Source organism: Marmota flaviventris, chromosome 13 (genome assembly GCF_047511675.1).
Source record: "Marmota flaviventris isolate mMarFla1 chromosome 13, mMarFla1.hap1, whole genome shotgun sequence".
Taxonomy (NCBI): Eukaryota; Metazoa; Chordata; class Mammalia; order Rodentia; family Sciuridae; genus Marmota; species Marmota flaviventris.
The window spans coordinates 94,880,679-94,894,333 of NC_092510.1; the positions used below are offsets into that span (position 1 = coordinate 94,880,679).

The window sequence follows — 13,655 nt, forward strand, 5'->3', positions numbered from 1 at the left end:
GAAAGCTGGGAATGGAACCACCATTTGACCCAGCTATTCCCCTTCTCGGTCTATTCCCTAAAGACCTAAAAAGAGCATGCTACAGGGACACTGCTACATCGATGTTCATAGCAGCACAATTCACAATAGCAAGACTGTGGAACCAACCTAGATGCCCTTCAATAGACGAATGGATAAAAAAAATGTGGCAGTTATACACAATGGAGTATTACTCTGCATTAAAAAATGACAAAATCATAGAATTTGCAGGGAAATGGATGGCATTAGAGCAGATTATTCTAAGTGAAGCTAGCCAATCCCTAAATAACAAATGCCAAATGTCTTCTTTGATATAAGGAGAGTAACTAAGAACAGAGTAGGGACGAAGAGCAGGAGAAGAAGATTAACATTAAACAGGGATGAGAGGTGGGAGGGAAAGGGAGAGAGAAGGGAAATTGCATGGAAATGGAAGGAGACCCTCTGGGTTACACAAAATTACATACAAGAGGAAGTGAGGGTAAAGGGAAAAACAATACAAGGGGGAGAAATGAATGACAGTAGAGGGGGTAGAGAGAGAAGAGGGGAGGGGAGGGGAGGGGAGGGGAGGGGGGATGTAGAGGATAGGAAAGGCAGCAGAATACAACAGACACTAGTATGGCAACATGTAAATCAATGGATGTGTAACTGATGTGATTCTGCAATCTGTATATGGGGTAAAAATGGGAGTTAATAACCCACTTGAATCAAAGTGTGAAATATGATATATCAAGAACTATGTAATGTTTTGAACAACCAACAATAAAAAATTTAAAAAAAATAGATAGTCATAGTTGAGAAAACGAAAGGCTCTGACAACTCAGATGAACAGCTCATATAAGGTGGAAAGGCACATTTTCAAAGTAAAAAGAGAAATTATTGTATCTCAAACAAGACATTCTACAGAAAATACGAAGATGTGTATGCAATAAAACACACTTTTTAGCTCAGTTCATATAGTTATAAACTGCAAGTGAGAGGGATCTGAGGTGGCTTCTGAGTCTGGCTGCATATTTTATCTCTTTATCTAAGTGCAAGTCACGTAGGTATGCTCAGTTAAAAACAAACACTTACATGCACTTTCCTGCAAACATATTATACCTCAGTAATAACTTTAGCTGGTGATGTAGCTTAGTGGTAGAGTATTTTCATAAGGCCCTGAGTTCAAACCCCAGAACCACACACGCCCCAAAAAAGTTTAATGCCTACTTCATGAACTGAAAAAAAGAAAAATAACCCAAAGCAAAGTAAGCAAAAAGACAAGCACTAGCAGTGAAAGAAATGTCCAGGAAAGGGCCCAATGTTAAAAGCTGACATTATTCCAGCAAGATTCCATTTCACCTCTTTTCCCCAGGCTGAGGACTGGTCCCAATAACCACCAACATGGTCCACATTCTCTATAAGCACTGAGATCCTATTTCCTATTCAGGCCAACACAGATAGAGAAAGGAGGAGACAACCAAAAAATCCTTCCTGTAATTATTCCAGAGGGAGTCTTGTCTATTGCAAAAGAAATGAATGCTTAAAAGTAGAGGTGTTTACTTCACATAACTCAAAGATCTTGGAGAGCCAACAGAGTGAATAGTTTTGAAAACACCAGAGATGCCTCCAACCAGCCACCAAATGGAAATCTAAGGAAGACTCACCAAACAGATAAAGACAGCTTCTTCCAAGCACTTTCCAACCAAAGCCTAACACTGAACAAAGAACACTTACATTTATATAAACACAGAAAACAGGCACATTCGCGCACAGTGGACACTGGGAGAAAACCAGCCTCTCAGGAGAAAGAGACCAAGCTGGACACTAAGGACAAATAGTTCTACTGTTAGAGTCTGTAAACAAGTCAAGATGGCGCCTGGCATTTTGCAGAGAGAGTGGTTTGTGAAGTAACACCAGCGGGCCATTAAGTGTGGAGATTCCTTATTGGTTGAATGCTGTATCTAGTTTATGTTAATTAAGATAAGCTGTGTGGAATGTATAAATACCTCTATTGTCCTACAATAAAGGGCTCCACTCCTTCTGTATCAATCTACACAAGTTCCTTGTCACCCCCCGGTTATTTTGCTGCAGCCGGACTGCGGCATCCTACTAAGTTTTTCTGGTATGTAGAAAACTAAATTAATACAGGATTTTGGTAAATCAAGATTATATAATATATATCATTTTTGCAATCTGCTTTTTTTCCCATGTAATCATGCCACATGGGCAACTGTTCATTTATATCTCTGCCAAAATCTTGGAATAATTCCATATTAAAAGATAGTTGGAGACATATAGATATGGTATAATATAAAACTATTTAAAAGAAAACTGTCTAGAATGAATCGGACATAACTTTCCTACAATCATATATGAATACATAACCAGTGTAATTCCACATCATGTACAACCACAAGAATGGGAAATTATACTCTATGTATGTATAATATGTCAAAATATACTCTATGGTCAGGTATATCTAAAGAGGAAAAAAATTTTAAAAGTATTGTTTCCTAAAAAAAAAAGAACAACTGTCTGATGTTCTCTAAAAGTGAAAAAAATAAGAAAGAGTCAAAGTGCTAAGCTCTCAGTAAATGCAGTCCTATGGGGCCCAACGGGGAAGTCATGAGCCAATCCTGCTCAAAGCCCAAAGCGCTCAGGAGAAGATGTGTATTTTACTCCCCACAGACCTATATTTTTGTAGAGATAATTAAGGCTCATTTATATTGAAGAAGGTCATTCATATAAAACACTGAAACTTAATCCCTGGTAGATTTTCTTATCTACTATTCCAGGTGAAAGAACACAATTTATCATTATCAGTATTGTCAAATTTTATTTTATTTTATTTTTTTAGCTGTAGATGGACACAATACAATGCCTTTATTTTTATGGGTGCTGAGGATCGAACCCAGGTCTGGCCCATGCTGGGCGAGCGCTCTACCGCTGAGCCACAATCCCAGCCCTATTGTCAAATTTTAAACAAAACTTTGGGAAGATACTGCTCTGTGTCTGGGAGGCAAGCAATATATCAGAAAGGCACTGGTTTCCAGGTGGTCATTTGTGACATCTGCAAGTTACACATATATACTGATAGACTTTCTAACTTTTTAACCGAGAAGTTAAATGTCAAATTTAATGGTTTTTATTGACTTGTTTCAGAGAACAATAATCAAAAGAATTAATTCCTAACCAGATTAGTTTTAAGTGCTCAAGGATTAAATTGTAATCAGTATTCAATCACATTATTATACCTTTCTCCACAATGAATAAGTAATCCTGAAGGTTAGCCTCTGTTATTTCTAGGTATATATTTTATTCTACAATTACTTTAAAAATAAATAAAATCTGTCTTATAGTTAAAATGGCACTTAAAGAAAAGATTAAAAAAAAAGAGCCCATTTGCGCTGTGAAAATATATTTACAAAACTAAGAGAACATTTCAAAAAGGTGAAATATAAGCCAGTTTTAAATAACAGGTCGTTTTGGTATTGTTCATTGTGGTCATGTGGCCAAAGGATAAAAATGTGCCTGAAACTGATTTAGAAATTGTGGATTGCTATGTGCAAATGTGTCTGTCATTGTTACTGCTGAACACCATGCACCAACAGGAGACCACCTAGACTACACCCAGACCTAAGCATAAGAGCTATAACTTACACCTAGGCATGGTAGCACATACTTGTAATCCCATTGATGCAGGAGGCTGATACAGGGGTGGCACCAGTTGGAGACCAGCCTCAGCAACTTAGTGAGGCCCTAAGCAATTTAGCAAGACCCTGTCTTGAAACAAAAATTAAAAGGGCTGGAGATGTGGCTCAGTGGTTACATACCCCTGGGTTCATCCCTAGTGTCAAAAAATGAAAAAACAAAAAGAAGAAAAAGAAGAGGAATACAAATAGCTAACAAGCACATGAAAAGACTACTCGCCATCTTAGCTATTCAGGAAAGGCAAATTAAAGTCACAAAGATACCACTATAACTCAGTAAGATGTGTTGATTAAACTATGAGTTGGTGGGGCCAGGAAACACTGCTCACTCTCATACATTGCTGGTGGTGTAGCCACTTTGGAAAACAGTTCAGCAGTTCCGCAAAAGGTCAGAGGTACCATAAGACCCAGCAATTTTACTCCCTGGGATATAGCAGAAAGAACTGAAAACCTGTATCCATGTGAAAACCTGGGCACAGATGTTCACAGCACTATTATTCATAATAGCCAACAAGTATGAAACAACTCAAATGTCTACCAAAGAGACTGGAAAACAAAATGTGGTAGACACTTACCATGGAATATCAAACAGCAATTAAAGGAATGAATTACCAACTCACACTACAACACAGACAGACCTGAAAAGCATTATGTAAAATGAAAGAAGCTAATAATAAAAGACCACATGTTATATAATTCCACTTACACGAAATGTCCAAAACAAGTAAATCCATAGAGATAGATTGATTAGTGGTTGTCGGGGTTAAAGTTTGGGGGAATGGAGATCACTGTTGACAAGTATTGAATTTCTTCTAGAGATGAATAAAATGCTTTAAAAATGAGATTGTGGGGATAGCTGCATAATTCTTTGAATATACTAAATTGTTTAATAGTAAACTTTGGGTGAATTTTACTCTGTGTAAATAAAGCTCCATAAGCTGGAGAAGACGAAGAGGATGAGGAGAGGTGAGAGCTATTGTGGCTGTGTTCATGCTTTAAGAGTTTGAGAGCCAGTGGTGCTGGTGGTACACCACACCCGAAATCCCAGCCACTTGGAAGGCTGAGGCGGGTGGATCACAAGTCCAACTCCAGCCTGGACAATTTAGTGAAACCCTACCTCAAATTTTTAAAAAATACAAAGGGCTGGGGATGTAGCTCAGGGATAAAGTGCCCCTAGGTCCAATCTCCAGTAATACAAACACACACACACACACACACACACAAAGAGTTTGAGAGGCAAGGTGCCAAAAGTTACACAAGGGATTTCATGCAAGTTTTTAAATGGATTCCTATCCTTTAAATCTACCATTCTTTAACTTTTTATTTGCCTTAATTTCTACAGGTATACAGAGTTATGTAGGAAATACGCTCAATAATTAGGGAAAATCAGGCTGGTAGTGAGCAAATGGCTGCCTTGGGCTTTGTTTTTTGTAATTTCCTCATAGAGTATCTCAGAGACAAGATAGTTTTATGTCTGATTTTTTCTGTATCAAATAGAGAATATGGTACACACTTGGTACCAGCTCATTGTTGAATAAATAAATATCCCTGTAATATGATGCAGGACAAAGAAAACGAATCAAAGTAGGCAAACATAAAATGTTCAAAACATTTAGAAAAAGAAGAGACGAAACCTAGGCCTACCAAGTTGAATTAAAATGGTGAAAAATAATATTCCTTAAAAAATAAATACACCTATAAAGCAAAAGAAAAGGTTAATCACAGTAGCAAACTGTAGAAGATAAGAACACTATCTTAGGAATCCTTTCCTTAGCCAAAATTAACAAAGTACCTATGGCATGCAAGACACTGGCTAATGTGCTAGAGAGAGAGTGACAAACACTTTGTTTTAATGTACAGTAGACATAAATAGCAAATTTAACAATTTAAAGTAGTGATGAGCATTATAAAAACAATTAAATGAATACAGGAAGAAGAAAATGCCTGAAAGGTGGCTGTAAAGAGGGTGGCCACAGAAGAGCCATCTGACAATCGCGTGCATAAACACTGCCAGTAGGTTTCTAAACCTAGGGGTACATAATACAATCAGAAAATTTAGGAGAAAAAGATTGCATTTCCACCCAAAAATAAACTATAAATTAAAATAATTCACTGTTTTTGAAATCATCCATTCCTATATAAATGTGCAAAAAATAAAACCTGTTTGCCGTTAGTATTTTACCTAATTCATGAATCTGTTTATGACTAAACTGAACTAGAAGTAAATGAATATTCTAAGACTCTCAAGGACTAAACTATGGGCTAAATCACTTCAATAAAATAAAATGGTAGAAAATTATTTACCCATCATACACAAGAATGTACTCAAAAACACATTTTGACAAAAGCATACATGGCATTAGCTGCCAGTCTTCTCAGAGCATGCAAACCCAAGTAAAAATGACACTGACAAGAACTCCACCATTACTTTGATCAGATATTTTATCCTCCCCCCAAAAAAAGTAAAAGAGACGAATAAACAAATACACAAAATTGCAACAAGAGGTTCCACGTTTAACTGTATTTCTAAGCTCCTTGGACCTCAATCTCTACGGCATGAAATAGATGTAAATCGAGAATGGTGCAAGCAGTGCATATAAATCCACAAACGAAACAGCTCAACTTGAGTAAAAAGTAAGGTTTCTTCCTTTCCTATTGTCTATTCACCTAAGATTAAACAGTGTCAAAGGGGAAAAAAAAAGTTAGCATCACTTCTACTACAAGTATTTATTAATATTCTATCCATAACTTTCAGACACTTACACAAATCAGCCAGGAAAAAAAAAATGAAGAACTACAGGAAATTTAAAGCATCAAGAATCCACTAACCTTAATCCATTGAACAGCTGCTTGGATTTATCCAGAAGATAACAAAAATCTGTGACTGTTTTCCTCTCTCCCTGTGGGATATCATCTTCAGCACCTCCAGAGGACATGATTTCTTTAAGGGCAAATTCAGTCCTGTAAGAAAACATATGTTCATTTACCCTGTGAGTAAAAATAAAAACCGAAGCAAAACTTAGCTATATTATTTGATAGGATTTTTTTCCCAAGATAGATATAGAATTCTTCTGATTATACTCAGATCACCAATATAATCTTATAAGATGGACCACTGCGGCCTGGAGATCAGGAGGAGAGGCCCTCCCAGAGCCCAGAGATCCACAGTGAGCCACCCTGTGCTGGGGTTCCTTATTCACCAAAGCCTGGCTCCACAGCCCAACATCAGGATACATATAGGCTTGAGGCTGCCACACGAAACTGGGATATCGCTGCTTCTATCAAGGGATAACAATAAGTACCTGGTAAGACATCACCAAGGTCCCTGTGGGCCTGGCTGCACCTAATATCTCTACTACAGGTGCTAATAGCTATCCTGTTGCTGAGGTAACAGGGGGTCTTGCATAGGGTTGCCTATCTCGTTTCTCCTACGAACAGTCAACTTCTTATGATTACCCTCTCACTAGTCATATAATCTAATACCTCCATATTCTCATATTCTACCTCATAAACATCTCAGCCAACCTCCTAGCCCCTGCTTCTACCATTAGAAACTGTAAACCATTACGCAGACCTATTGATTATAAGGTAGAAGATAACCGAACTCATCATTTCTGATTATAGTGACAAAACTGTAAATATAAAAATAGAAGCTAAATGATATATGGCTGCACGTTGGGCACACTGAGTGCTGTAACATTGATCTCTCTCTTAAAAATGGGATATTGGTATAGGGACACTATAAGACAATGAGGCAGAAGTTGTAATACCTCAGATCACACTGCAAGAGACGAAGATTCATAGACATCATGAAAAAACAAGGGAGGAAAGTGCCTCAAACAAACCAAGATACTACAACAATTGAATGCATAGACAGCAGAGAAGGTGAACCATCAGAGAAGGAGTTCAGAATATACATAACTAAAATGATTTGGAAATTAAAGAATGACCTAAGGGAGCAGATACAGGCAAAAATTGATCATCCAACAAAGAGACAAGAGAACAAACACAGGTTGCAAGAGACTACTTCAAGAAAGAGATATTGAAAAAAAAACAAACAGAAATCTTTTGAAATGAAAGAAACAATAAGCCAATTAAAAAACTCAATAGATAGCATCACCAACTGACTAGATCACTTGGAAATCAGGACCTTAGATAATGAAGACAAAATATACAATCTTGAAAATAAAGCTGACCTCACAGTGAAGATAGTAAAAAACCATAAACAGAATACCCAAGAATTATGATACCATCAAAAGACCAAATTTAAGATATACTGGGATAGAGGAAAGTTCAGAGATTCAAACCAAAGAAATGCACAATCTCTTTAATGAAATAATAGCAGAAAATTTCCCAAGCATGAAGAATGGACTAGGAAAATCAAATACAAGAGGTCTAATAAGACAAATGTACAAAATTACAACAGATCTACATCAAGACACATTATAATGAAAATACCTAGCATACAGAATACAGATAGCATTTTAAAGGCCACAAGAGAGAAAAATCAGATTACCTATAAGGGAAGACCAATTCTGATCTCAGCAGATTTTTCAATCCAGACTCTCAAAGCTAGGAGATCCTGGAACTACATATACCAAGCTCTAAAAGATAATGGATGCTAACCAAGAATCTTATATCCAGCAAAGTTAAGCTTCAAAATGGACGATTAAATAAAAACTTTCAATGACAAACAAAAGCTAAAAAAAATTACAGCAAGAAAGCCTGCACTATAGAACATTCTTGGCAAAATATTCCACAAGGAGGAAATGAAAAACAAGAATGATATCTGCAAAGCGAAGAACTACAATAAAGGAAAAGCCAACCAAAGGAGAAACAAAGTCAAGCTAAACAACAAAAATGACCAGTAATTCATTTTATGTCTCTTTCAATCCTTTTGGATAAATTCTTACACATAAAAATTTTAACTACAATATCATCTAATTTTTCAGGGTTTTGTTTATTTTGCATTTTTTTTGTTTTCCATTTCTCTTCACAAAGTTACACAAATATTTTCTTTAAAAGTTTTAGAACAATGGGCGGCGCCAGCGCCCGGGTGCTGGGCCCGAGCTGAGGCCGGGGCGTCGCTGACGACTGTCCATAGCATGAGCAGGGCCGGGGTCCCCAGCCCGCCGCGGGGCTGGGGCTGTGAAGGCCGCGGTTCCAGACTGAAGTTGCTGCCTCTGGCTAGGCGCGCCGCGGAGTTTCATGGAGCTGGAGGGGCAGTGGTGGCGAGGACAACTGGCTGCTGATATTCACCAAGCGCTTCGGTACAAGGAGCTGAAGTTGCCCTCCTACAAAGGCCAGTCCCCTCAACTAAGTCTCAGAAGGTATTTTGCTGATTTGATTGCCATTGTGAGCAATCGCTTCACACTCTGCCCTTGCTGTCTATTTGCTGGACCTGTTTATGGATGGCTATGACATCTCTATCCAGCAGCTGCATTTAGTTGCGCTTTCCTGTCTGCTTCTAGCAAGTAAATTTGAAGAAAAAGAAGCTGGAGCAGCTCAACAGCCTGGGTTGTATGACTAATATGAATCTAGTATTAACAAACAAAATTTGCTACATATGGAACTATTATTATTAGAAACCTTTCAGTGGAACCTCTGCTTTCCAACAGCTGCCCACTTTATCGAGTATTATCTCTCAGAAGCAGTACATGAAACAGATCTTCATGATGGCTGGCCAATGATTTGCTTGGAAAAAAACTAAACTCTACATGGCCAAATATGCAGATTACTTCCTGGAAGTATCTCTGCAAGATTATGCCTTTCTAAATTATGCACCTTCTTTAGTAACTGCTGCATGTGTGGCTTCTTCAAGGGTTATACTTTGTCTTTCTCCAACGAGGCCTACAAGACTACATCGTCTTAACTGCTTACTCCTGGGATTTCTTAGTACAGTGTATTGAACGACTGCTGATTGCTCATGATAATGATGTAAAAGAAGCAAACAAACAGAGAGGACAGGCAGGCCCTCAGTCAGCACAACTAGGTGTGTTCCAGAGAGCCTCCCAGCCCTCACGGCCGGTCCATTTTCAGCAGCCTCAGTATCTCCCTCAGACTCAGCAGACCTCACTGCAATATCGCCATCCTGTATCAGAACAACCAAGCTGTCAGCAGATTGTATCTACCACACACACCTCGTCTTACACACTACAGACATGTCCTGCTGGCTTCCAAACTAGTGTCAGGGCCTTGGGCACATACAGACTGGTGTTGGGATGTCCCTGGCAAAACCAGTAGAAGTTAAACCCTGTCTGAGTGTTTCTTATAACCGGAGTTACCAGATAAATGAACATTATCCTTGTATTACCCCATGCTTTCAAAGGTGATTATGTGCAAAGGCAGTAACCAACCCAGACTGTCTTGTGACTTGAAGCTCTGGGACAAACTTTGTAAACTTCTCTTCAGAAGGAAAGGGATCTACCAGAAGACTGAATATCCCTTTCAGTGCACCATTAATATCTAGGAGGACTAAGCAAACACTTAATAGTGTGTGTCAAATCCTGTTACAAAATCCTGTGAGACAGATATGTTCAGGCCTGGCTGATGGTCCAAATATTTCAAATATTTTCAATACAACAACAAATTTGGACAGACTCCAATTTGCCATTTTGAGGTTTGACCTGTGGTAGGCTCTGGGTCTTATGTTAGTTTATATGTCAAAGACTATAAAGATTATCTGTGGACTTGCCAAACCGTCTTCTATGAAGGAAAGTTACAGTATTAATTTTTGAAGAGATCTTTTGTTTATTCTGCAGTTTTGAGTTGTTTTGTTTTGTTTTGTTTACCTACAGATTAATTTCTGACTAAGGTTAAACTCATGAATTGACATGCTATACCAATCTGTGCAGTAAAAATTTTTTTCAGATGATTCTGTATAACTTCCTATCATAAATAATATAGGTATCTGAATTTATGTACTAAATTTAGGGGTGGAGTAGATCCCATGTCTTGAAATCATGGTCATAACTTTTGTGTGATTGCTTGCTTGTTTGTTTTTTCCCCTAAGTGTTCAGCCTCAACTCTTTAGAATTAAAACACATTAACTCAGGGAATTTGTACTACTTGGAAACATTTAACTTAATGCAACATGCTTTGGGAATGTTATAGTATGAACTACCTTTATAACATAGATTAAATACTCCTATGCTAAAATATGTTTTCCAATGAGAACTTAATATTGTAGCACAGAATGAATGAAGTGGTGGTTCCTATGATTCATAACATGTATACAGGTTTTGCATTTCTCAGTGCAATCAATGATTTATATTCAGATTTGAGAATACTCTTAGGAAAAAGGTTTTTTTTCAAAGGAAGACATAACTGTAAAATATCAGTACTAGAATAAAGTCCCATAGATTTATTTTGGAGTGGGGAGTGGCCAGGGTAGTACTCAGGTTGTGCTAGTGCAGCACTTTGTTATGTGGAAGACAGGTTTTATAAGCAACCATGGAATCCAGCTAGTTGGTCTAAACAGACAAGAGTACTGATTTCTAAATTTCAGTAGCTGCTTTCATTAGGTTGGGCCCACAACTGCCCTGGCATATTTCACTGTACTCATGATGAGTGAAAACACAATAATAGTCATGTTAGCAAGGGCAACTTGGGAGAAAATGTTTTGTTTGTTGTTATTATTATTTTTTATTATTATAAAAAATAATAATAACGAATAAACTGTATACATTACTCTCTTGTTAGTGGGAGAAGAGAGATTTGGTGGAGGGATGCTTTCTGGTTTAAAAATTATTAAGGTGTGTCTATTTGTGTTTTTTTAAGGATAGCACTTGAATAGAGGGCATCTGCATGGCAGATATGCAACCACCACAATGTGCATTGAAGACAAACATAATGATATTGTGGGTATACAGCAGGAGTCTCAGTAATCAAGCCAATGGCCTTTGTGAGGAAGGGAAGGGGCTCAACACAGCAAAGAACTGATCCAAATGGCTCTAGTGGTTGAGTGTGGGTGGGTGGCTTCTGCCAGCATGAATTCTTAAGAGAAATGTCCTCTCCTTAAAAGGAAAATAACTTTTATATAATTTAGAATACAGAGGGCATGATGTGCATTTATTAGTCTGGTAAATTTAAAAAACCACTCAGGTAAGAACACTCGCTCATGGCAGTTTTCAAGTGTGGAAACTGCTTTCTGAAAGTATCATCATTTTTCCTCTAAAAAGGCTGCTAATTGGAGCAGGTTTAGTAGTTCTTACTGTAAGAAAACTTGAATCATTGGGGGGAAAATATATTCAAAAGATAGTATATCTTTCACATTCACAAACTCAGCAACCTGGAGTCCAATTTTCAGTATTTTAACTACCTCACTAATGCTATGAATGTAAGATATTGGGATAGAAATCCTAACTTGAAACAACAACCAGTGCCTGTGGTGATTTTAATGTCTTGTCAAATGCTTTTATTGATTGGTTTGTATGTCATTCTTGTTATAGAAGAATATGCCTTTTTTAAAAGCTTATTAACACTTTTCCCAATTTATATTTAAAAAAGCTAAAGAACACTGGATTAATCGGGGAGGGGTAGAATAAAATAATTGATTACTATTGCTGCATACCCAGGGTGGGGTGGGGTGGTTGGAGAACCAGAAGTGTTTTTAAAACATTAGGTTTCAATATAAATACAACTCACAACTGTTAGCTTTGGGAGGGGGTTGGGTGGGGGAGTTGTGTGGGTTTTGTTTTGTTTAATTTATTGATTAGTCTTTAAAGCTGTTTGTTATTTTGGTTTTTTGTTTTTGTTTTTTTGAGATTACTGGACCATCATTAAATGTGTACTGTGAAGAGATTAATATGTATCAAGGGCTTTACCAAAGTCCACTAAATAAACACTACTCAAGTACAGACTGAAAAAAAAAAGTTTTAGCATTTTACACCTTATATATATAATTAATCTAGTATGTGATTACATTGGTTGTGATATGAGATGAGGTATATTCTACTCTCTTAAAAATTAAAAATCCATTATTCAGGATTCAAGGATGAAAAAGATCAATCAGAATAAAAATTGTTTTATAAGGTATTTTTAAAGGTAAGGGGAAGGGTAAAGGAAATTAACAAATTTTGTGAAGCACCTTTCCTTCTGTAAACTTGTGGAGAGATAGGAGGTGAAAGAAGAGAGAGCCATTATGAAAAACTTGTAGGAGAAGGTGACCCAACTTAAGTTATTCCCACCAAAAGCATGTAGAAACCAACTCACAGTCTAATAGTATCTTATAGAGAAGAATAAAACACCTTGCTCAATTCTTGGGTATTCCAAATTCATCTGTTTGGTGTCCCTTTCTGATGGAACTCGACAAGAAACCACCTAACAAGGGGGCTTATCATGCAGCCTATAACATATGACTCACCAAAAGGTGAAAGATGGAGAAAGGAGCCAATATGGCAGCCATTGGTTACATGAGGCTACTGAGTATCTGAAATGTATCTAGCCTGAATTAAGGTGTGCTATGTGTTAAATAGACATTAGATTCCAAAGAATTACTAGGACAAAGAAAATGAACATGAAATATCTTACTAACAATTATTTTCTTTGCAAATTATGTTGGTAATCCATTGGGTTAAATGAAAATATATTAAAGTTGATTTCTCTCTGTTTAAGAAAAAGAAGTAAAGGTAACACATTCTGTATCTTTACTGTAGTACTTTATATCCATATTTATATGTTGTCATTTTTTATATTTGTGTTATCAAAATTCATATAACTATAAAACTAAATAATGCAAATTATACCACATATAAATTATATCTCAACAAACATGACTTTTAAAAAACATCTAGTTTGTGAAGTGTTTTAACAGTATTGGGCACATACTAACCACCTGCTAAATAATGGCTATTATTATGATTCAATAAAATAACCCAGCATCAAGATGTTTCATAGTGGGGTAGGGAGGGGGAGCATGGGAGGAAGAGACAAACTCTAGATAAGGCA

General features: G+C 37.1%; 1 protein-coding gene and 1 pseudogene across 6 annotated transcripts in view; one reads left to right on the forward strand and one right to left on the reverse strand.

The window, feature by feature from the left end:
- Scai (suppressor of cancer cell invasion) overlaps nucleotides 1–13,655 on the reverse strand; it is a 168,044-nt gene that overhangs the window by 88,319 nt on the left and 66,070 nt on the right. For all 6 annotated transcript variants that reach the window (XM_027945583.2, XM_071600953.1, XM_071600952.1 and 3 more), the window contains one exon: nucleotides 6,537–6,668. In XM_027945583.2, the coding sequence (XP_027801384.2) occupies nucleotides 6,537–6,668 (132 nt within the window). The remainder of the gene's footprint in view (nucleotides 1–6,536; nucleotides 6,669–13,655) is intronic.
- LOC114100780 (cyclin-J pseudogene) lies at nucleotides 8,916–10,039 on the forward strand (annotated as a pseudogene).